This window comes from Halichoeres trimaculatus, unplaced genomic scaffold, assembly GCF_033239565.1.
Source record: "Halichoeres trimaculatus isolate MK-OKI-2021-1 unplaced genomic scaffold, fHalTri1.1 fHalTri1_scaffold_13, whole genome shotgun sequence".
NCBI classification, from domain to species: Eukaryota; Metazoa; Chordata; class Actinopteri; order Labriformes; family Labridae; genus Halichoeres; species Halichoeres trimaculatus.
Genome location: NW_027437191.1, coordinates 24,664,182 through 24,689,281, shown reverse-complemented (window position 1 = coordinate 24,689,281; position 25,100 = coordinate 24,664,182). Strand labels below are relative to the sequence as shown.

The window sequence follows — 25,100 nt, the reverse complement described above, 5'->3', positions numbered from 1 at the left end:
ACCTGTGTACACTCCTCACTTGTTTTGGTGCATGTGCTTTTATCCCGAGCACCCTCCAAGTACAGCAAGTGCCTTTATTTTTAGTGAGCGTGGGTATAAAGATCGAGAGCGAACCCCCAAACCCTGGCAGAAGATACATATCACTAAATCGCACTTATTCCAATCGGCTCACGGCCACAAATAACAGAGACGGACTAAACGGCTTTATATAGGAAATCTTTATCCATTAGTTTGATGGAGAGAGGCTCTGACACCATTTTTCTCCTCCCTGTACCGACTCTGGGCCCTGGATTTACAGAGGTAGAGATCTGCACACTCTGTGAGGATCTGAAATTATTTCGCTCATTGTTGTTCAGCCTTGTACAAGTCAACCTTCGCTGAAACACAAAGAACCAGAGGAGTTTATTTAAAAGTTTTACAGGCAGCCTTAACTTAAAAAGAAGGTCAATCAAAAAAATCTTGCCATGAAAAGTTCCTACCTTGTTCTTTTGTCTCTTGAAAAGTCTCAAAAATACCACACAGTAAAGGAAAAGTTCACATTTTTGAACTGTAGCTGTAAAAGGTTGAGGTCCAAAGAAGTCAGCTGCTGCAGACAGGCTTGGTTCTACCACTTTAGACCCAAACACTAATGTCAGTGTGAGTGTGTAGTTTATTAAGATGGTTATCAGATGCTTTCTGACGCTAGTTTGAATTTTGCTTTGCAGACATAAGATCATCGAATTCTGAAACCTCTGACCCAACAAAGTCTCATTACCCTGCACTTTATTCCAGCTCAGTCAGCTCACCATTCAGTAGCTAACACAGTGTTTTCCGATAATGCAAACGTATGAAGGAAGTGCAAAAAGCTGAAAATTGCAGTTCCTTGAGTGTCCACTTGAGGCTGGCTGCAGAAGCACAGGAAACCACATACACACCCAGCAGAAATTAACATTTTTGCACCCTGATATCAATAATGACTTGGTTATTTCTTAGGTTAAGGGTATGGCTGATTTGACTGAAAAGTGAGCATCCTGTAACTATTAGCGAGGAGGCTAAAGACCTGCCTCTCCAACTCATGCTAACTCCAACTTAGCCAGGCTGAGTTTAGCATTTCTGATATGGTCAACACTGATGATAGGCTTCAAATTCTGTGTTAAGCTTTGTTCATGCTTGACAAGTCTGTGAGTTAAGCACAGCTGAATACAGATATAATATATAGATATAAAAAGATAGATATAACAATAATTTCATTCTTGTAAATTTACAGCTTTATTCTCATAAATTTATAAATTTATCCTTGTAAGTTTATCTGGTAAATTAACTTATATTCTCTTTTCACGTGGCTCTAATGCTCCTTCATATTTATTAACCCTTTTAGGAAAATCTGCAAAAATATATCAGTGTCTTTTTTTATGATATTTTTTGTATCACATTTCATGAATTTGGTGGTTTTGGCAATTTAAAAAAAGTTTTAGTCAATGTGCATTTTTTATATTCAGAAAATACTTATCCTAACCTATTTTGATTTTATTCTTATTCTAACTTCCTGAAAATGCTAATCAATTTTTTTCTGGAAAAAAAAAACAGTGCATGGATTAATACATAAGAGCAACCATTTGCAATTGGCCAAAATACAACTTCAGCTAAGACAGAGGTCTTTGAAAATTATGTGATAAATACGATATGTTCAGCGATAAAGGGTTAAACCCACTTTAGCTGGAGTCTGTGATGAAGTTTGAGTTGCAGGATAGCAGAGGTGATAACTGAGATCTTTCAGCTTTAATGGACCCCTTAATCATTAGGATGATGCTTCCATCTGAAGGAAAGCAAAAAACAGTTCATCATATTTATGAAGTTGGAACCTGCAAATATTTGACATTTCAGCCTGAACACATCACAGAAGCAAATAATTGTCCATTAAGCAACTCATTGTTGCAGCTCTATAAAGCGTTTCTTCCTCCCAGCTGACCCCGTGCTGCTGGAGGTCGTGATGTCTCTGCAGGAAGGAGCTGTTCTTGTGCTGCGAACAAACACACTGCTCCTGCAGAGAACAGCTCTGAAAATACTCAGAACAGGTTTCTATTAATAAAAAAAGTACAGCCGAGAGGAGACAGGAGTCAAGTGAGCTGCTGGTTCGAGTCCCTGGAAGTGAATTTTTGAACACGGGTCAAAAAGTCTCAAGTGAGAACACTTCACATAAACAGGAGCTTCTTGTATAGACTCTCATATATCCACGGCGTATATATCAAACCTTTTACTGAATGAAAAGCTGCCAACTGGAGGTGCAGCGCTGGCATCTTTCTGTGGGGTGTTAATAATGCTATTGATCATATCTTTCCTCAGAGAAAGAACTAAACTCATTACTTTGAAACAGCAGTTAATTAGGAGTTTGTGCAGAGGAGGCGTTTTAGTGAACTCCAGCTGCAGCGCTGCTGTGCACACGCCTGTGTGGACGAATGTGCTCACTCTGCATGAGTTTTTAAGGCTAAAATTTTACTCTGGTTTTGGATATTTAAAAACAGCCTTTAATGGTCTTTATAATGTTGGAAATCACCACATCTCCTCTGAAAGTGCTGAACGGACCTGACTTATTTTTTTATTTAACCTTTATTTAACCAGATAAAAAAACAATTGAGATCTGGATCTCTTTTGCAATGGTGACCTGGCCAAGAGGGCCGCAACACATCACTATTAATAAATAGGTAAAGTAAAAGAACAGTAAAAGAACGGTAATAACAATACTTAAAAACAAATTTTAAAAAAAACCAGAATAAAGTGCTAGAGATGAGTGAAAACAAGAAGATCAAAAACACAGGCACTGGTCCATAGTTTCTTGTCTTTCATTTAGTACGGAATAGAAGGCTCTCAGAAAAATTACTGGACCACATTAAAAGCAAACTGCAGATACTCAAATGCTTGTATAATTGAAGTGGAGCCACAATAAATTTCGGTATTGTCTGCATAAAAATGATAATAGGCATTCAACATGTTGGACTATTGATATAAATAGAGACTAAAATAGGTCCTAAGACTGAACCATGTGGCACACCTTTGGTGACCTTCAGGACAGGATAGGTATAACCAGCCATCAGAACACACAGAGATCTATCTATCTATACCAGATGGTTTGCAAACCAGGGAACTGCTTGGCTAGATAGGCCAATGCTTGACTTATTGAGTTTAATAGTGTCTATTGAAAGTAAAGAGACAGAAATCTAAAACTGTTCTGTTGTTTGATCAAAAAATCAAAGTTGTTGCTCTTTAATATTTGAATTTGGTTTGAAGTAGGGTCTGCAGGAAATTTTGTTTCTTGTTAGTAAACACAACATTCAGACCGGGCTCCTCCTCCTCGGCTCAGTGCCAGCAGCACTGCACACCCACAGCCTTTGACCGTCGCTACCTGAACACTCTCACCAGCACAGAAACCACCTGTAGCATCACATTTCTATGTGGGAGAGACTCAACCATGCACCTGACTTGGCACAAGCTAATCACAGGTATTTGACACAAACCTGGTTCGCAGAAAGCCAACTCACGTTGCTCTTCATCCCTTGCTGCCCTCCAGGTTGCCTGAAAGCGAGTGAAAGTCAAGCCAAGCTTCACCCTTGTTTAGGAACAAGCTTTATCTGTTTGGCGTTTTGCTTCATTTTGGTTGTTTTTCTTCCTTCATGCTGCGTCCACTATCGTAACCACTCAGGATAGCTTCTTCCACTCGCCTTCATCAACATCCAAAGTCACTTGCACACTGGGCAAGCTGTGATGGGCTGATACAACCATGCTTCCTCTCTGCCCAGAAACGTCCTGGCGCAACCAAAACATCAGCATAAAGGCAGAGGAGGGAGTTGAGGCAGACACAGACACTGACACACATGTACAGAGGCCTGTAGGAGACAATTGAGCAGGATTACTTGTGTAGAACCTGATGTTCTATTTTTTTTTTTTTTAGGGAATCATGAAATCATGCAGACTCTACCTTTAAACTCTGCAGAAAACTGAATTTGACCATTTCTGTTTTCACTCCCTGTAGAACAGAAGCCAGACCCTCTCTTAAAATCTGCTTAGCGTGATTTATTTCTATTGTTTTAGTCGTCTGCGAACAGCTAATGAATCGTTTGTGCATTAAAGAGATGCAGCAGCAGGAAAACACAGCTGAGATTGCTCCGTCACACAGAGCCATGGCTGCTGGCTGTTTGTTTCATGTTGGAAAAAATGATATTTGCTCTTTAATCTACTCCAGCTTTCGCTCCGACGCTTCAAACACATATTTTAGACAATTTCCGTCCCCAAACTGCTCTCCCTGTTTGTTTTCAGCTGCTTGTTGCAGCAGCCGGGCGGGGTTTACTGCAGAAAGCATTGTGTCGGCTGTTTGATGTCCGGTGACATTAGCTGATTTTTGCATTCGTAGTAAACATAACCCATCTGTTGCTCTGAACAGGGATTTGGATCTGACCTGGATCCTGTGTGCACTGAGTCTGACCCTAAATCCTCCCTGTCTGTTTCCTTTTTCAGAGAGCAGCATCAGGCCGGATGTGGGGCTGAAACCTGTCGAGGCGGTCAGTTCTGTGAGTCTGGTGGATCTGTTGAAGACATCCGCTCTTGCCAAAGACTCAGGCTTTGATCTGGAGAGACGTCGCTCGAAGAGGTCTGTGTTTCTACACTCTGGAGTGAGAATCTGCCCCCAGGAGACCCTGATTGAAATCCTTGCCAGCCACAGAGCGTACTACCAGCTCAGAGGTACTTCCACTAACATTTACTGGATGCATCAGTATCTCCTCCACTTTCACTCCAGGAAAACCAACATTATTAAACCTCACTGTTCCAGAGAACAAATCAGCTTTAATGGGTTGATTTCCAGCTTTGCAGCGGGCAGATGTCCCTTCCTCATGGTGCGCTAGATTAAACCCAATTTGATGGTATTGTTGGTAATCAAGCTGCAAGCAGGGACTAGCCTGTAAACTTTTTACGTTGGTGCACTCAAGGACATCCTGACTCCAAACCTCCAGCAGCCGAAGGAGAGGAGAGAGGAGAGGAGAGGAGAGGAGAGGAGAGGAGAGGAGAGGAGAGGAGAGGAGAGGAGAGGAGAGGAGAGTCAATGAGTCAATAAAACATAAGGAATGCGAAAAACAGCAACACTGTTTCAAATATGATCACGAATGGGAGGCTAAAAAGGCAAGACCTGAACCGTTTTAAGATACGAAATGAGTTTGTCACACCAACTATGCATCAAAGATTTAAATGATAGACATGTAATGAGGGAATCCAAATAACCAGATTAAGAAAAAAAGGACTGCACTTTATATATTTTAAAGAGGGGTTCTTCTGCATTCTCGTTTTTGAACATGGATTTAAAGTCTAGATTTTCAAACCTTAGCATAGCAGAAATCCCTGAATTTGTTTGTAAACTAATCAAAACACTCTGAAGAATTAGCCTGAAAATCCTCAAAAGCCCCCCAAACAGTTGACCAATCAGAGGGAAGGGGGTTTGTGTAGTGGGGAGCCTTAAAGAGACAGCAGCAAAGATGAAGTGTTTCAGACCGAGGCTGAGATAAGAGTTGAATAAAACACCAGAAGGAAAAAAAAAAGTATTTTTCAAGCTCTTAAATCCTTTGAAGCTTTTACAAGGGCACCAAAGGGACAAAACAAAGACTAAAAAAGCACAATCCTCCCTTTTTTAACCCTTTAACACCACTTCCCAGACTTTCTCAAAGTGATCTCCATACTTATAACTCTGCTTATTTGTCAAACACTTGATTTGATAACAAAAGTGATTCAGTCTTAAAAGCAGACAACCTGATCACACTTCAAATGTCAGAAAGTAGGCTGTAATGTTTCCCCTTTTTAAATTAAAGCAGTACATCAATTTTGGGATTTTTTTTTTTTTTGCACATTCCAGTGGAAAGGAAATAAAGAAAATAATGACTGTTAAAAACACGGTTTCGAACTGACTAATGAGAAAGGGACAAACAAACCTTCAGGGTTTGTTTTTTATAAACTCATTCTCCGTGTTTCTGGCTTTAAAGGACACTGGAGAAGAACACAGAAGTCATCAGTGGTTGGTCTTTGTTCCATTAGAAGTTTTTTCATTCCCTTCTAAAATTTAAGATGTAATTTTATGCAACATTAGCCTCTTAACGTAGGAGCACAATCAGATTAAGTGTTGAGTCCAGCCAATAAAAAGCGAACAGATCCAACGTCTCACAGCTGGGTGCATAAACTCACCATCAACTCGTCACTTCGACAAGATCCAATTAACCTTTTCTTTGGCTAAGACGTTGAAAATTACACACAAAACACAAACTAAACAGAAAGAAGGAAGAAAATATACTTTTATTTTGGAATAATGAGCAGAGATGTGGCTTTGTGAGTTTTTTAAGCCATTAGAGCTGGAAACCTCAAGGCCATACCATCTAGGGGCTTTTTCACAAAGTGGACTAGAGTTTCAAAATATCATCGGCACAATATCAGAAAATAAAAGTTGATAAAGAGGATTTTTGGTGGATATAGTAAATTGTTGCAGATAAGATGGTACAACAATTTAACGCAAGTGAAACATACGAACATATGAAACATACAAAACATATGGTAGAGGACCAATGTGCAACATCTGACATTGTAATGCTGCAGGTGATTCAATTAAGCTCTGTTGGTATCATAGTACTTTGACCTGGGAGGGCCTCCCTGGTATATTTATGGACAATGAAACATTTTTCTGACACCAGTTTTAGCTTTTTCTTTTTTTTTTTTTTAACCATGTAATGATCATCACACCCAGCCATTATCTTCCACTTATCCGGGTCGTGGAGGTAGCAGTCCAAGCAAATCAACCCAGTCATCCCTCTCTTCAACAAGGCTTGCCAGCTCCTCCCAGGAGATCCTGAGGCATCAAAGGCCTGGTGGGATATATAATCCCTCTAGCAAATTCCAGGGTCTCCTCCAAGCCCAATTGAGTGGCATTCAGGAAGCATCCTTACCAAGATCTTTACCTACGCAACAGATGCGTCCAACTAGTAGGAGCCCCTTGGATCAAAAACTCTAGCCTCCTACTTTTGCTTGATGCTGGAGCAGTGACGCTTTAATTAACAGAAATTAGATCATCCGGAACAGGAAGTTGTGCACAGAAACCACATTAAAACACAAAGTGACTTTCAAAATAAAACAAACCAGATGGTATTTAGTCAACAGGTTTAAGGTTCTGAAGAGTGTATTCCTAGTATGACCCCTTTAGATGTAGGACTCTACGCCAAGCTCCTGACTCTATGGCCCAGCTATGATAAATAAGCTCCGTTTCCACCAAGCAGTTTAGTTCATCTCGGTACTGTACACATTTGTGGCATTTCCTTTGACATAAACAGGGATAGATCCCCAAATTGCTGACCTGGTCCGCCCCACTTTGTTGTACCCTTCTTGTTTAGGTGCAAGACATACTGATCTGAGCCCAAGAAGGTGGAGCTAGAGACGCTGCAGTCGGTTGGTCCAAAGAACCATTACTTCCCATAGGATTAGTATCATCTCCTAAAGCCGTCTTGTTTTTTGGCTGTTGGCACACACCCTTCTCTGAAATAAAGCTTGATTGCACTTGATAACAAAGAGCCACATGCCAATCAGAGAGAAGAGGAACTGCTGGCTGTCTTCCATCCAATGGCGTTTTTCTCCCAGAGGCCAAGGGAAGCCATGCCTCCTCTTTTTTTTTAGACTGTAGCTGTGATTTAATGAAAATACTCCTTTTTAACAGTTTCGATACTTCTTCTGTGTTTCGTCACTGTCATCTCTTCCTTATTTCTCTCCTCTAGTTATTGAGCATTTTACAATGTGTAAAACAGTGCCCTCCTAAATGTTATGTGGTGAATGAGTGGTGAAAATATGATACTGGACACTGTTGTCCGCAAGGAAGCTAAGCTGAGTTGGTGTCCCTTGGTGAAAAAAAAAGAATGGTTAACGAATCAGATGAGGCTGCGGTCATGACACTGCTCACCTGTGATTGGCCAAGACTGTGTCAAGGGAAGTCACCCCGTCTTTGGCCTCAAACATTAGCAGTGTGCATGGAGCGGCCGGTTGTGTGTTTAAGTGAGCGTTTGAATGAATTAATAAGTCATAAGTCACTATATAAGTCACTAAGTCAAGAGGACAATGTACGTGTGTGAATGAGTGAGTGAGGGTGGGAGAGCTAAAGGGCGTGTGTTGGTGTTCAAAGTAAGTCAAATGAGTGCTCTCTGGGCGCTCTAACAGGTTGTTCTATTACATGAAATGGCGATACACAAACTGCAACATAGTCTTTTATGTACCACACTCCCTAAAAATCATACAGATTAGAGGCTTTGTCTCACTTGGCTTCCTCAAAAAAATCCCAACGCCACGCCACTGCTTCCATTGTTACTCTTTGTTCACTGTGCCGCGTTTTTCTTCTTCGTTGAATTTATTAGTGGGTAACACTGTGTCAGGCTGCTATGCCGTCATGCCATGACATAACTGACGCAACTATTGGCATCCAGCTTACACGCCGCCTACCAAGAAAGGTTTAGTTGGCTGTGGAAACAAACATCAAGCACTACTGATCCGATCCGTACCACAGTGTACTGATCCACACCGGACCACTTATTGGAAATGGCGCTATAGAAAGCTCAGCTCCCTCTTTACCACAATGGTCTATCTACATTACCACAGACGTAGCACCCTTCCACCTTGTAACCTGAAGACTCAAGATATTTTAACTCCTTCACTTGGGGCAAAGGCTTGTTCCTCAACCAGAGAGAGCAATCTGCAGATTCCCATCAGAGAACCCTTACCGTGGACTTTGGAGGTTGTCACATGTGCAAAAATTAAACATCTGCATCATTATCAAAATAATTGAAAAAAGCTAGAAAATGGAGCTTAGTTTGAACACTTGACTGATAAATAACCTCCAAACAGGAGGGTGAATCCCAGTCTGCAGGCAGAACATCCGTCTGAGGGAAACACGGATCATAGCAGAACAGGAAACAACAGGTGACAGTGACAGAGAGAGTAACAAGAGCAGGTCAGACCTCAGAGAGTAACAGGTACATGATCCACACCGCAGTCACCTGAGGCATCATGGGAGCTCTCAGGAGTGATGAAGTGAGTCGCTGTGACTCATTCACCTCCTCCTCGCAGGTCGTCAGTTATGGTTCTGTTTCTGTCCACACTCTGCAGCCAACAGTTTATATTTTACCCGTCTGACCATAGGAGCAGAACCTCAGGGCTGACGCTGCTGTCCAACAGCTGCACATCTCAGTGCCGGGCTTTTTCAGCGCCGCTTCACATCGCGTTAGTGTTCCTGTTGAACTCCATTTGACAGCTTAATCCTGCCCTGACGTAAAGCTTTTTATCCTCGCTCTGATATGTATATTTTATCTTCTTCTGCTGCTTGTCTTGTCCTCTTTTATCTCTCACGTCTTGATCTTTTATCTTTATCGAGTTCAGACTTATAAGTCAGACACAAAGTGATGCTAATGGATTTAGTTTGAATGATAACATCGAGTTATGTTCGTCGTGCAGGATGAAGATCTCTTTCCCATGGAGCAGGACAAACTCTGTTAACTCATCGCACACAGAAAAGAAATAAACTTGTGTCAGTTTGGATTTTTGGTCTAATAAACAGGAGGGTTAGCATTTAATCAGGATTCTACATTCAATTTCATCAAGGGCATAAAATCTATGACATGCATGCTACATCTTCTTACCTAAAGCAGGAAATGGATTTATTTCAAGCTGATGATCCACTTCCGAATTAGCATCAGAAGCCCATGGTCAAACTTGTGTCCCTGATGCTAATTTGGATCAGACTGTATGTAGAGATCACATCCTGCGGGGCAGGAACTCAGGATCCTGTTCCCAATAGCTGCTGAAATCCTCGGTCTGATACCTGGAATAAAAAGGATCACCAAGATCTGTAAACTCCCAGATTTTATCATCAACTGTTTGGCTTTGGGTCGTCTCTGATTAACTTTTGGTACAACGCCAGCTGCGGGTCCTACTGCTTCATGTTTCTCTGATACATCACCATTGCCACTTTTCAGATGTCTCCGACAGATGCTTTTGTTGACCGAATGTGTTGCATAGAAGGAAGGTGCTGCATCAAAAAAACCTGGACGTAGCCTCCGTGACATCACCCATGTGTTCCTGACCGTGAAATTAAGCCAATCTGCGGACGCAGCCACATTTGCTATGACACCGGCTGTGAGTTTTTCTTCAACCAGCTACAGGCCGCCCACCGGTTACATGACCTGAGCTTTGTATCTGATTGGAAAATCAAACTACCCTAATTACCGCTAAATCGCAGAGATATATTAAAATTCACTCACCGTACAGTGTGCCGATAGTGAAATCAGCGTTTTAGACCTAAGCCGTTTTTTGAACTTGGCTGTAAATATACTTTTTGATGCTGTAAAAGTCTTTTTTTTATGGCTAGTTGTGTACGTGACTTCCGGTCTTACTGCAATCATCAAGCGGTTTCTCAATGAAGAGTGACTTCTAGCATTTCCACATAGGCTTCATTTTTACTAACTGGACGTTGCCCCTCGGTTAAGATGCTTGCTGTGCTAGGTAGTTAGCCACATTAGCCACATTAGCCAGCTTCCTACCCATTGCTTGGCAACAGGATCAGAGCTATGTAATGCAAGCTTTCAGCCAGGTAAATGTTGTTAGCAGAGGCTGCTTATTGATTGAGACAAAAATATTGTGTTGGCATCCAAGGACTTATTTTACTCCTCTTTGAGTACTTTTGGCACATATTTAGCAAACTAGTCCTGTTAGTCCTGTTATCATCCTATGAATCAGTGTAAAACCTCCTGTGATGCAATGTGTGATGTCACTTTCTTACCAGTTTGTTGCTCATTCCTCTTCTCTAACAGGTATGTAAAGTGAGTTTTAATTCTTATGCCAGATTCTTTTTTTGGTCATTGGAGATTTTATTCCTCGTGGTTGAGTACATGAGGCACATTTGTGTTTGTATGATTATCTCTGCAGAGATTCAGAACTGACTTTTATGTACACACATTTATCCTCCTTGATGGTTACACTCTGTTTTCTCCACCAATTTTTTTCGCTTTCAGAAAACTAAACCTATAGAGACATACCGACGTCAACTGTGAATCTGTCTCACTTTGTCTCACAGTTAGCAGCAGATTGTTTCTGCGTCAAGCTCCTGGTTGAGGAGTGTTTACTACACAGACTCTAACGCTCTGTTTTGTTTCTGTGTGTGTGTGTCTGTGTGTGTTTGTTGGGTCAGTTTGTCAGGAAGCCGTGTGGGAGGCATTCCGGATCTTCTTCGACAGGATCCCTGGGACTTCGGAGTACAAGAGATGGGTTCACACATGTCAACAGGAGTCCCTCTGCATCTCCGACCTCGCCAGGAACTTCAGCAGCTCGGAAGAGCACATGAGCATGATTCACCGGGTGAGAAACCACAGCAGGCTCATGGAGCTCTGTGCTGCTACAGCAAACACACTCTTACAGCAAACACACTTTTACAACCCAAAGACAGTTAATTTACATTAGCCTTGAAGCCAAAGTCTGGCAAGTTCAGTTCATGTGACGATTCTCTGTTGTACTCATCTCATACCATCATTTTAAGGCTTTTATTTTGCTTCTCTAATGTCGAACTTGGTTGTTTTTCTCCAGTTTTGATTAAAAAAAATTGATTTTTAAATTTACAGGAGTAAAGAAACAGTTAAAAGAGCCCAACTGAGTTTTAAAATTCAAAAAGTTATTCTGTTTGTTTTTTATTTTGATATGATCACAACCCCTGACAAACACACAAAAATCACACTATTCTGGAAATGATCTGGCAGCCCACTGGTTGTGAATCAGTGCTATATACAGTCTATGGCAGAAGTAGTTGGCAAAAATACACTTTACCAGGCTGTCTTAGTATCATCAAGTGTTGCATTGTTGTAAAAATCTTTAACTGCTGCTACACTGCATGAACTGAATTTTAATCAAGTGTTTTTGTCTTATATTTATTTATTTAAAAAAAAAAGACTTATTAGACTTTTTATGAGATAAATTCACTTGATAACTCCAGAGAAAATGTCTAATGTCAATTTATTAAAAGAATAAAATGATGCCTAAATTGCCAGTTAGGAAAAAAAATAACTTGCCAATTCACAACAAGAAAAATGTACTTGTTTAGTTTCTTGTATAGACCAATTTACAGTTGATGTCTGCAAAAATATGGGCCAGCATTTTGACAAAGGAAGCAGCATTTGGCTCCATTCATTCAGATGAGTTAGCGTTCTCTGAACACTAAATTAAAGCTGTAAGCAGCATAAAGATGTCCAGTTGTTCTATGGTCAGTCCAGTTGTCAGAAACGATACCATACCATAGAGTCGACTTGTGTTGAGTTCTGACTGTTATAGAGCGTTAACAGAGGTGTTTAGAGTAAAGAGTGACCATGCTAACTGATGACTCTCAGCCAAACGTGTCAGTGATGGTCGGTTAAGAGTCATAACTTAACAGGGTCACACTTTACACTGAAACACCAGCGTTTTTCTGCTGCTTCTAAATGTGTCTCAAATAACAAGGTTTGACCGCAATGAAATTTGACTGCCAATACTCAAAATCAAGTTTTTAATTTGTCTGTTCAATGAAACAGTTGGTTTTGGGCCAAGGTTATGACATAGAGTCACCATATTGGGTAAATATAACTAAACCTATATATAAACAGAAACAGATTTTGTGTTCAAAGTGAAAGTAGGGTATACTCTTTTTGATTTGGGAGGGTTTCTGGTTCATTGACACAAGTTTGTGTCTTTATATTTCACAGTCTCTTAAGTGTCAACGGATAATGCTGTCGTTAGATCGGGTAACTTGTGTGTTTAAACTCTTCTCTACAGTGGTACACACTGCATTTCTCCCTTAAAAATGTATCCTTTGAATGTCCGTCCACATGTCAATGTTTTCCATGCACACACTGATTTCTCACAAATCTGCGAGTCATCAAATTGGTGTTATTTTGTGTTAAAAAAAAAAAATAATAATAATAATAATTTAAAAAAAAAAATTTGGTGGTTAACTCCCTCTCCTCCCTTCACAAACAAGTATACTCTGCAGCACTTCTGTTGCCAAGATGTGGGCACAGCTGTAACTGTTTACAAAAAGAAAATTGGTCTATTAAAAAACAAAACAAGTATTTTAATATCAAGGACAGGATTCTGTCCAGAAAAAGAGTGAGGGAGAGGGATTGAGAATTATTGTTTTCCTCCTTAAAATGAGATAAATCCTGAAAACAGAGCATAAAACAGACTACAAATACCCCAAATCATCAATCAAGTCTTTGATGCTTAAAATTTCCTGGAGGAACAGCTCTCCCCTAAAAGTTCCTAAGTCACTGTGAAACACCTGAAATTATGTCAGGATTCAGAAGAGAAGTGTTTAAACTTTGACTCTAGGATATCTCTACAAAAAAAAAAATCTTTTTGTTTGGGTTTTCTTTAATAGTAAACTATTTTCTAAGTCTTAATACAAATGAAAAACCTCTTTGACTGGAGGAAAGGTCAGACACGTTATTGATTCAAGCTTCCAGCGGATTTGTAAAAACCTTGACCTCACCAAACATTAAACACAAAACTCTCGAGATGTGGGACGTGCAGAACCATTTGACTTTGTTGACCAGAACTTGTGTCAGAATTCCTCAGCAAACATGCAAACATGTCAGAGCATTAATCCTGAAGTCTGTGGAGCTGCCAGCTGTCCTCATGTCACACCAAGTAGATGTAAAGCCTCCTCGTGCTCTGCCAAAAGGACAAATACTCCCTGATGACTTTATTCACTTTATTTACTACATCTTCTCAGGGCCTAAGGCACATTAAAGTATCTCACCAGCTGATTAATTACAGCGTTAAAGAGCTTCAGTTAAAGCCACGGTGAGGAAGGTTTGGTTTGTTAAGTCTACTTAACTCCTTTCTGGACTCGTTGGTTCGTGCGGCCCACATGTTGGAGCGATGTTGGATTGGGATGTTTTCTGCTGTCTGTTGCACATTGAGCCTCTTAACAACACTGAAGCCTCATAAAGACACCAGTGACCACCTGAGTGTTGTTACTGACCATTTACATCCCTTTATGGCCTCACTCTCCATCCTCTAATGGCTGCTTCAGCAGAATAACACTCAAAGGAACGATTCACTTGGAGGGTGAAAAATGACAATGAGTTGAGGGCACTTGAACCGCCTGGAGCCAGCTGCCTTCAGATCTGTAATGAGGAGCTAAATATCGAAGAAGAGACAAAAGGTTTAGATGTTACAGAGAAAAGTCCAACCATGAGCCGATCTTCTCGCAAACATCTCAGCTTGTCAAGGTGCCAACGTATAGTTTTAGCACATAAGACTCGAAACGTGTTTCACAGCCAAACAGGTGTTAAGTTTTCTCTCCCTGGGGTTATTTTATCTCTTTAAGTAGATGGGAAATAATTCTACTTTTGCACGAGCACATGGTCTCTTTCCTATTTCTTGTTTTATTTAACATCTTTTAGTGGAACCAGACAAGTTCCTGGAATGTCCAAACCTACGGCAACCACTCAAATTAGTTATTTTACTTTCAGTGATAATCATTGGTCTCTTTAAAGGCCCAGTGAGGACTTAATGAGTGATCTAGAAACAGTCTCACTTGTCAGATTTTCCAGGAGAACACAAACCCATTGATGTACGTACATGGAAAGTCCCTTTGATGACACTACGCCAACCGACACAAAGTTTAGGGCACTTCTCAAGATCTGTCCTTATTTTGTAGTAAGGTCAACCAGTCAACAGTGTGTGTAGATCATGGAAACAAGTTTAAGCCCTAGGTTGCAGAGACAGAATACCCCATCATTCTTTATCTACACCTTAAAAATCATCAAGGTTTCCTTCATCAACATTGTTTTCAAGTCACAATTCAAACAAACTAAATTTACAGAAAATTGCCACAATCTAACAATGAATGTGAAAGGAACATTGACGATGTTTGAATAAAAGAACCTTAGCTTCTGCCAAGTCTCCAAGCTAAAAACAAACATAGAATGCTCTGCAACTTTTCTAAAAGAACAACGCAATGTTGTCTGCATAGTGATGGATTTTGCAGCCAGAAATAAAGGAAATATCATTATTTAACCTTAAAAGCCTGACCCATTTATAAATTGCCAGAAAATAGTATGTTTATTTACTCTCTAAAAACCCCCCACAAAAATTGCTGTTTCATTTTGTTTATGTAATGTAATGTTTTTTGTATCACATTTGATAAATTGGGCAGTTTTGGTAACTTTTTTGGTAAAGTTTTTAGAAAACATTCTTTTTTAATGCAGAAAAATATTCATTGAAAAAAAGGATTATATTTTAGATGTTATTCTAAAAGCAACTTTGTTTTTTTTGTTTTTTTAAGTGTGTGGATGATTTCATGACAGCAGCCATTTTGAAAAAGGGCCAGAATACAACCTCAGCTGCCTGTAGAGAAACGATAATCCTCAAGGGGTAGAAAATGCATACAGTATACACTATATACATGGTTTAACAAGTTTTTAAAGAAACTATTTATCCTGTTGATGAGATATAGGGATAGAGGCCCTGTGAAGACTTTATAAGTGGTACAACATGGAGACAAAAGCCAAGTGAAGTTTGCGATGGGAAGATAGATCTGTGTTTTTTCCTGCTGAAAGGGATTTTAAGAATTTCTATTTTCTGGAGCTGGACTGTTAAAAAGAAAAAAGACAGAAGGGCATAAGAAAGCTTAATAGATTGTGAAAAAAAACACCACTGATTCTGCAACAGGGGTCACAGCAAACAAGGCCAAATGGATAGACATCACAAAGACCTTAAATCAAATAAATATCCAAATATATATATATATATATATATATATATATATATATATATATATATATATATATATATATATATATATATATATATATATATATATGTATATTTATGAAGTTGATAAAAAAAAACAAAAGGTACTTCTCAGATTTTTAAATGGTGCTCTTGTGCTTTTGTAATGCGTTTGCCTGTTGACACAGTGTTATAGTGCGTTGCGTCTGCATGCTTAGCTCAAACGTGAAGTTTAATTGGTTTGTTTGCTGTTTACGTGAGCTGGAAAAGTGCAACACTTTCCTTAAGGTCCTAAATATGTGTGCTGATGAACAATAGGGTTCGTATTCTTAATGTTTCAAAGTATAAACAGGTCATAGAGATATTTTTGGACCCAGGTATCAAATTTTGAGTCACATGATGTTAAGCATTCAGTTTAATTTTAGAACAAGAGGGAACGTGAAATTCACATATCCAAGAAATATATTAACAGAGGAATGAATTTATGTGAGATCAGGATTTTTATTCTGGTAGTATTTACCTTAAAGAACAAAAACATGATTACTCTGAAGACGAAGGAGCTGAACTTTCCTAAACAAACTCAAACTGTCTGTGACTAAATCCCTCGGAGGCTCTGAGTAAAATTGCACAATTTGGCTGAATTGACCCTTTAAAGAAACACAGAGAGGAAAGTTTTCTTTTCTCATTAAAGTCCACGCTCATTTTTCAAATGATACTGTCTGGATTTAATGGGTTTTATGGCCTGGAGGGTGTTCAAAATACTTCAAGACTTCAGAGACGGCTGCAGCAGAATGTGTCCCGTCCGTACAACAAGTCATTTACCCAAACTGCAGTCATGCTGTCCTGCCTGCGAGGACGAAATAAACACATAAACCAAATGAATATTAATGAGTTCAATCAGTCATCAATCTGTAAACAAACCACAGCGAGCAGGAGCAGCTGACACATGACAGCATTATCACAGAGAGGATAATCATGTTAGAGCTGGGGTGTTAAAATGAGCAGGGGGAGAAATAAACCAACCTGAGTGATCTTTGTGCTTTTTATTTCACAGAGGATGAGCCGCAGGAAAGACGGGAGGCTCCCATCCAGGTACGTGTGACCAAGCAAATACTCAAAACACTCATGTTGGACTCCACACAGCATCTGATCTTTTCAGTTAGACACCTTTTTATAACAGGTAGAGAAAAATATATTATACAAGACAATATATCAAGTGTTTTGAAGTTTTTCACCACAGCTTGTTTCTGTAAAAGAAGAGGAAGGAGAGGGAAGAGCTTTGCATCACCAGAATTCAAATTAGACTTAATTACCAAGCATTCATCTAATCACAACAATAACCTTTGTGCCCCACAGTTTACTGGATTACAGCTTTGTGTGTTTACTTTTATATTCATATGTCATAGAAATCCCTGAAGCTGTCTGTAAACTGCTCAAAACACTCTGTTTGAAAATAGTGGCATGAGATCTTCACAGGCCTCCAGAGCACTGGCCAATCAGAGCAAAGGGGGTTTGTGAAGTGGGGAGCCTTAAAGAGACAGTAGCTGAAACAAAGTGTGTCAGACAGAGGCTGAAGTAAGGGTTTAAACATCACATTGAGAAGATTTGCTTGAAGCTAACAGGTGATTGGTGTGATAAAGGGATTTTTTTGTTGTGTATTATTCTGAATATACAGTTTTGTCTGAACAGTAGGTGGCGGTATGAGACACAAGCTGACAAAAAAGTTAAAAAAGCATCACCAGTGCAACGTTTTTCCCTGTTTCAGAGAAAAAAAATGACCGAAATCTAAAAAAAAAAAAATACGAGCTTACAAGTACTGAGAGAAGCAGAGGAGTCCTCAAGTTTTAATTCTACGGACATTTGAAGTCACCTGAGTTGTTGGTCGAACAGAAAATATGAATAGAAAGAAATAGGAAGCAGCTGTAGCCACAGCTGGCATTAACACCAATAAGACTGAGTGCGGTAGTGATGATTCAAAGGACATTGAAGCCCATAAAAACCATAATATCCCCTCTTAAAGTTAGCCAATCAGAGAATAAGTGGTTTGAAGAACAGGAAGCCTTAAAGAGACAACAGATAAAGGTTTTCTAAAACACTATAGAGAGAAAAATAGGTGTTTTTTTGAGCTGTAACTAAAATAAAGATACTATGGGAGCACCAGAGGATCAGAGAAAAGACTTTAAAAAAATTCACAATACCCCCTCTTTAACTTCCAGACAGTGCCCTGTCCTGCTTTTGTGATGTAGCCACTTGCTGACTTAGCTGCGCCGGCATGCTTAGCTCTGGGATAGTAGCTCAAACTTGAGTACATACATGACATTTTGGTTCTATTGGACACTGCTATTCAAAAAAATGTTTGCTGAAAGGGAAAACAGTTGAATTGATTAAAAAATCAAAGGAAAATAAAGACACACAATTTTGTAACTTAATTGTTTTTCAACTTACTCTTATAACTTTAACTTAATTATATAAAAAGAATGAGATAGGTTTCTGCTGACATTATTGTTTAATCTGAGCGCTTTTGGACACAACTGTGAATCAGGTTGATCATTAACGAAGATTTGTTTTTCAAAAACACTTAAATGACTCTTCTTTGCCTTATGAGTTAAAAAATTGGCCATTTACATAATCACAGGGGTTAGTTTGAAGCCATTTGATTATTATACCTTATATAGTACCTGTAAGCCACCATCTTTATCTTTATTATAGATATTATGGAAAGGGAAGTTTCATCTTTCTATGAAGCAACAGAATGATTCAGGTCTGTAAGATGAAGTTCCCCCTCAGGCATTATTTAACATTTCAAGATGTCATCATTTGAATAAGTCTGCTGATGAATCTGAGCATTAACAGCAAGAATTTGCATTTTATCCTAATAACTAAATGTCACATATGTGAGGAAGTCTCATCATTTGTTGTAATTGCACTCCTGAGAGAGTTTGAACTTGTTTTTCTTCCACTTTTTACCCGTTTATTTTTAAAAATAGGAACATGAAGTCTGAGGTGTGAGGAAGCTTTGACTCCAGAGGAGATTTGGGGACAAAAAACAGCTCAGGGAAATGATCCAGATCACGACTCCATCACACGGTTAACACTCAAAGTGAAAAAAACAGAGATGGGATAATCAGGACTTTTTTTAGGACAGAGATGAATGGAAATACATGACAGTGTGTACATATCCTGCAGGAGAGGCACACAAAGACATCCTTATCATCATTCAGCCCACATTTAAACATGCTTAGTTTCACTTATTTAATCAATTTATCTACACTTCTAAGCCTTTAATCCTGAATGAGACGAGTGACATTGTTTTTAACTTTGTTTCAGAGGAAGTTTGTTTCCTGCGGTGACACAGAAGACACCTGAGACTACAGGTAAAACATCTTCTGATCCAACACTTTTCACAAAAACAACACTTTAAATTAAAGTGATCACTAAACTCTTGTTATCATCACACCTTTCATTTGTTGTTATGATGTTTCTGTGTCATCTTTAAATTAAGCTCTAACTTCCAGGCTTCATTAGTAATTATCTTGATTTTTAACGTTCAGTGACTCCGGCAGTAACACCAGCTGCAGAGGTTACGACCACCACCCCACCTCCCACCTCAACGACTCCTCCACCCAGCACCACCGTCCTCCTCAGCCCCACGAGTGCCTCTTCAAGCCCCGACCTCGACCAGCCCCAGCCCTCCGAGGAGGTCAAAGAGGTACCAACAAGCTCTCACATTTAAATTTCAGTATTTAGTCGACACTCTTCTCTCGGCAGCTCAACGAGGAGCTCCTCTGAGGGCTGCAAATGTCACTCTCGAGTACCTGCACTTGTTCTGCCGGCGTTAAACTGTTGGCGCAGATTTAAATATAAGAGTTGGTAATTTAAAGCTTTGTGTTTGTGTGTTTACTTCTTTCAACTTTAAATACGAGGAACTTAAAGATATTTAAGACCAGTGGATAAGTGGATTAAGCACACCGCTCAAAGACTCAATGATGGCTCGGTTTAGCGTGTTGTCCATCAGATGACAGATGCTTCCTGTTAGTGGCAGGAGAGGGACAGTGATGACATCAGTGGATGGATTTCACATTAGCTCCGAACCGAGACTGAAACCTTGCACTCGAGATCAGCCAGTAATTACAGTAAAGGTTACTAGTAAAGGTTAAATTCAGGTCAAAAAACACTTTAACTTTTGAGCAACAAATTTTCAAAACAAAACCAAGAACTAGTGGATGTTTCTAGTGTACGATGTCTCATTCATAAGAAATACAACTGACGTTGAAACACGACTCCATCAATGAGAGTCGCCAGCCCGAAGCGTAAGACGACTTTAGTTTAATCCCACCTCTAAACAGGTTATGGTTTCAGTCCACACGGTTCCTCACAAACGAAGTTAACCACTTAACGTAGAAATTATGTTGTTACACAAACACCCGGCTGAAGCTTTCTCCCGCCTCTTCCTGGTATTCCCGCTCTTTGTTTTGTTTTGGTTGGATTCCCGCCCACGTGTTTGTGTAACAGCCTGATTTCAACGTTAGCTTTTAATCAGGCCTGTTTGCTATTTAATCGTTAAGCTGTTGAACTCGTGTTCTTGGATGTAACACTATTTACAGATTACCTCTGAAACACAGTTGGCTAGTTTACTAGATTGACCATCACCTTTGTTATGTAAGAGAAAGTGTATAGTGGACATACTAGAACTAAGTGGTGTGTCCCCTTCCATGGTCAAATCATTGAAAAATGTGAGCTAAAGTGCTGTCTGTGGAGCCAGAATGCACACCAAATTCCCCTCTTGGACAACCAAATGTGCTTAAGTGCCTGCTCGGGCTAAGGTGCTCGGGCTAAGGTGCTCGGGCTAATGTGCCTTCTTGGGTTAGTAAACCAAACTTAATTGCCATCTTGGCTGATTAAAACTTAATAAACATGTCTAAAATGTCCTCAAAAACATGTGGAACTTAGTGTCGTTATCAGTTGCGAGAACGTGCTGTATGTGCCTTTTTAATTTTTTGCCCCTGCCCTTTAAAAAGTTGGTGCGTGCCGCTGCTAGAACTCCTTTGTGCCTTGCTCACTCTGCTGGTTGTTTCGGGTTTAGTAGCTCCTCAGGCTGCTCTCAGTGCCCACTAACCACCATTATTTCCTCACTCAGCCCAAGGCAGGCACTAACCTTTTTACCACAGAGTCAACAGGCAAAGGGGGATTAAGTCCTTCTGGTGTGGATTGGTTTGATTCAAAGTCTTGGGTTGTTCTCAGTGTTGTCTTTGCTGTTGAGAATTAATTACTGATGGAAGTTCGACCAAACAGAAACAGTCCATTCCCCCCCCTCGATGTCCTCTGATGTTTTCTCTATTTAATTCCAGAGACAGACATTTATGTAGTTTCGACCAATCAGAAACAAGTTTTTAGCATATAAGCTAGGTAACAAGTTTGAAGACTGCTTCAACTGAATCAGAAAACTGGCATGAGTAGTTTTAGGGCTGTTGACATGACGATGGTTTTAGGGTGAAACACAAAAGTTTTGTTGCGTCTCAGCCTCGCGTTTACACAGAAATGATGTTTCAGCTGACCTAAAACGCAAACTTTTGAAAACGGCCTCCAGAGTGGGATTTTTCCACAAACTGTAGTTCCTCAAGTGTTCACTTGAGGCTGTTTTTTAGCACATTTTAATGTTTAACGTTTCGTCTGAAAACGCTAAAACGCAGCGAAAACGCTGTGAAAAAATTCTGCGTTTACACGGAAATGCTGAGGGACTGAAAACGTTGTAGTAAGCATGCCAGGCCTGCAGGTGGTGCTATAACTGTATTGTCCAGAAGCAGCTTTGGGGAGATCTCCACCGAAGTAGAGTTGAGCTGGTCATATGGTGTAATGGGGAATATTAAGTGCAAAAGTGGAGTGACAGATGCACATTTTGTATGAAGACAGTCAGCAGAAACTGAACAGATTGAGCAGCACAAGCACGGCACTGTAGTTCGTGATGATTGCAACAACTGTACTGTTGTTCTGTTGTATGTGCTCGCGCAAGGCAGAGTGTGACGTCAGCGTTTCCACTGAAAACGCCGGCTTGGTGTTTACATGGAAACGGTGTCGGCAGCATTTCAGAAAAATTCTACTCTGGAAAGCGTTTTCAAAATTTTTTGTTTTAGGTCGGCTGAAATGTCGTTTCCGTGTAAACGCAAGGCTGAAATATAACAAAACTTTTGCGTTTCAGCCTAAAACCGTTTAGAGTGCACAGGGTGTGAAGTTTTTGTAACCCATCTGTTTTATTAACATAAAGTGTCATATGTCATTTCGTATGACTTCGTATGGGCTGTAGGTAAACTGACAGACTGGTGGAGATGGTGCAGCAGTGTGCAAAAGCAATTTTAAAGAGGGGATGTAATGCGCCTCATAGTCTTTTTTCTGTCCCTCTCGTGCCCTCATAGTATCATCTCATGATTTACAGCTCACATAAACCCTATTTTTCTCTCCCTGGTGTTCATGAAACTCTTATTTCAGCCTGTCTAAAACACTTCGTTTTAGCTGCTGTCTCTTTAAGAAAACCCCTTCCCTCTGATTGGCCGGCCCTCTGATAGTGTTGTCCTCATCACCTTGTGAAGATCTTGTGAAGATTTCATAAAAAACATACAGAATATACAAACATGGAGGTTTAAAAGATGTTATCAAACCGCTCTACAGAGACTTCCTCCTGTACACTGGTTTGTTGTTTTGAGGGTGATGTATATAGAGTGTTTCCTCCGTCCTGCTGTTGCACCTCCCAAGAAATGTTGGAAACTTTCAAATTGACTGTGTGTTTTCACTGCGGTAGATCGTGACTTAAAGGTAAAAGTTTGTACAGCTCAAACTTGTGGATCTCAGTGTTTCCAAACCCCAAAGCACAGCTACAGCTAACTTTGGAAAACTAACTTTCCACAAACCTTGAAAAACAACAAGCACACCCAGAAGAAGCCCAGTTCTCATAATGAATGTAACAGGACTCTCTCTCTTTGAGCCCAGAGATTGATCATGTGACCTTGCACACACAGCAGTCGGTCCTCACCAGCAGCTCTGAACAGTTTACCTGCTGCAGGTAACGAGGACCTCTCCAGCGTCAGCCCAGCTGTTGCTGTTCCTGCTCCAAAGTTCAGTCCAGGCTCTGAGTGTGTTTGTTCCGGCAGCAGATGGTTGCTGCAGAGCGCTGGGTTCGCTCCAGAGATAATTAGTGGGCTCACCTGACTGTGAGTGATTGGGTTTGTCCTACAGGTGAAAAGCCTTACCTCACCTTTCCGGTCTTATATTAACGCTCTCTATGGATCACATTTATTCTAATATCTCTGTATTTATAGAAAACTCTGCGACTGTAGATTTTTGTTTCTTACTGTTGGTTGTCTGTTTCCCTGTTTCCTCTTTCCTAACCTGTTTGTTTTCTCCTTCCTGAAGGACTTGGAGCTTCCTAACCTGGTCCCTGAGAGCCTGATAGAGCACATTGTGGAGTTCAGTATCGACCTGGTGGATCCAGGTTACCGAGAGCTGCTGGACGACCCTGAAGATACCGAATCCCCTCAGTACATCGATCTGGTTCACCACCTGCAGGACCAGGTGAGACGTCTCTGTTGTTTACCCCCACACTATGGCGTATACGAGTGTCTTTATAACACAGTCTTGTTTTTGAATACCGCTGGATCACAATAATTTAAACTTTTATCCAAACATCCTGCTGAGATATGTTTGGTCTGTAAAAAAATAGGAAAATCAGAGCTGATGTTGGTTGTAGTAAATGTCAGAGTCTGATATTAAAACACTTACTGGCTTAGGGGAAAAAAAAGCCTTTTTGGATCGAAATGAAATAAAATACCAAGTAGGAACCAACTTAGAACAGGGTTTTTCCTGTGATCTTTACAGAATCTTAAACTTGAATTATCAAGTAGAAGACAGTAAGAAGTCTTTTACCTGTCTCAAGAGAGGTCTTACATGTGTGATGCCACCTTGACTGAGTCACGTAGGACTATTTTGTCAAATCCACACCATTCAGTCCATATTTAGTGACTTTTTATTGCTCTTTTTGGTGGATTTTCTCTCTTTCTTTTTTTTACATGACAGTTTATAGCAGTATTTTGCCATTGGTGATGTATGGGTTAAATATCCAACAAGAAGATTTCTGTTTGTTTTGTTGTGCAAAATCTGATTTAACTGTCTCTGTCTGGGTCTTTAAAAATTCTTTAAATGAGTATTTAGAAGTGTGAAGACACACTGCAAAAAAAGAAACCAAGTAGACAACGTTTTCCTTTATATTTCTTACAATATTCATTTTTGGATGTTTTTTGACTTACTCACTCATATCCCTGTTACAAATATTTAAGTGGATAGTTTATTTTTCCTTTAGTCTTCTTATAAAGAGTCTTTTATTTATTTTTGAGCCATTAATTTTCATATTATTACATCTAAGTATCAAATTCAGTCAGTTTCAGTTTCAAACATGAACCAGAATGATCATAGACTTAATATTCCCCAGATGTGTTGATGCCTTTGCAGAAAATTTCATCAAAGAAATGTTCATCAAAAACTGTTTTTATGTCACACACTGTTGAAAATGAAATATAAACAAGTGCTTATCGTATTCTTGGTTAAAATTGCCTAATTAGACTTAATTTGAGCCACACTGACCAGAAAAGTCCAGAAAAATGTCTTAATTCAGACTTAAGGGCAAAATAGACCAAATACAGGATTTCATGTTTTGAAATAAGTGCTGCAAAATAGGGAAGGGGGAAAAATTCCTAACAATATTGTAATGTTTTTAATGACTCTTTAAAATATTCAGAAAAGTTGTCATTGCAACAAAAAAATTGTCCAGGAAATTAGAAGCAGCAGGAGCAGCATCAATAATACATAGCTACCTGAGCTACGCACCGCAAAAACTTAAAACTAAGTGCATCTATTTGGTAAAATTAAATAAATACAACTTAATTTGAGCCACAGTCAATGGAAAAGTCCAGAAAAATGTATTATTTCATGATATTAAGGGACTAAACTGACGTCTGAATCGCCTGAAAAGAGTAAGCAAATCTGCCAATGAGGTAAGAAAAATGTTCCTGATTAATTTTCTGTATTAAGAATATTTTTGAATATAAGAAACCTGATAAGTAAATTTCAGGACTTGTCAGGTGAATGTGGCTCATATTAAGTCTCATGAGCCAATTTATACAAAATAAAAGACATAAACACTTTTTATATTTGAGTTTGCAGTGCAAAGATGATGAGCTAAAGATACATCACTAGCTGTAAAAACCTGACAATTGCAGGGCTTTTTTCCCTCTGACTCACATGGGTCATGAACTGACAGT

The 25,100-nt window shown here is 39.7% G+C and overlaps 1 protein-coding gene across 1 annotated transcript in view; it reads left to right on the top strand.

Moving 5' to 3' along the window:
- The first annotated feature begins 3,017 nt into the window (after positions 1-3,017).
- Positions 3,018-25,100, top strand: part of impg1a (interphotoreceptor matrix proteoglycan 1a) — a 65,570-nt gene continuing 43,487 nt past the window's right edge. Inside the window, exons 1-7 of the mRNA XM_074685883.1 lie at positions 3,018-3,054; positions 4,489-4,713; positions 11,225-11,391; positions 16,850-16,887; positions 19,123-19,169; positions 19,347-19,504; positions 23,200-23,358. Coding sequence (XP_074541984.1) covers positions 3,018-3,054; positions 4,489-4,713; positions 11,225-11,391; positions 16,850-16,887; positions 19,123-19,169; positions 19,347-19,504; positions 23,200-23,358 — 831 coding nt within the window. The remainder of the gene's footprint in view (positions 3,055-4,488; positions 4,714-11,224; positions 11,392-16,849; positions 16,888-19,122; positions 19,170-19,346; positions 19,505-23,199; positions 23,359-25,100) is intronic.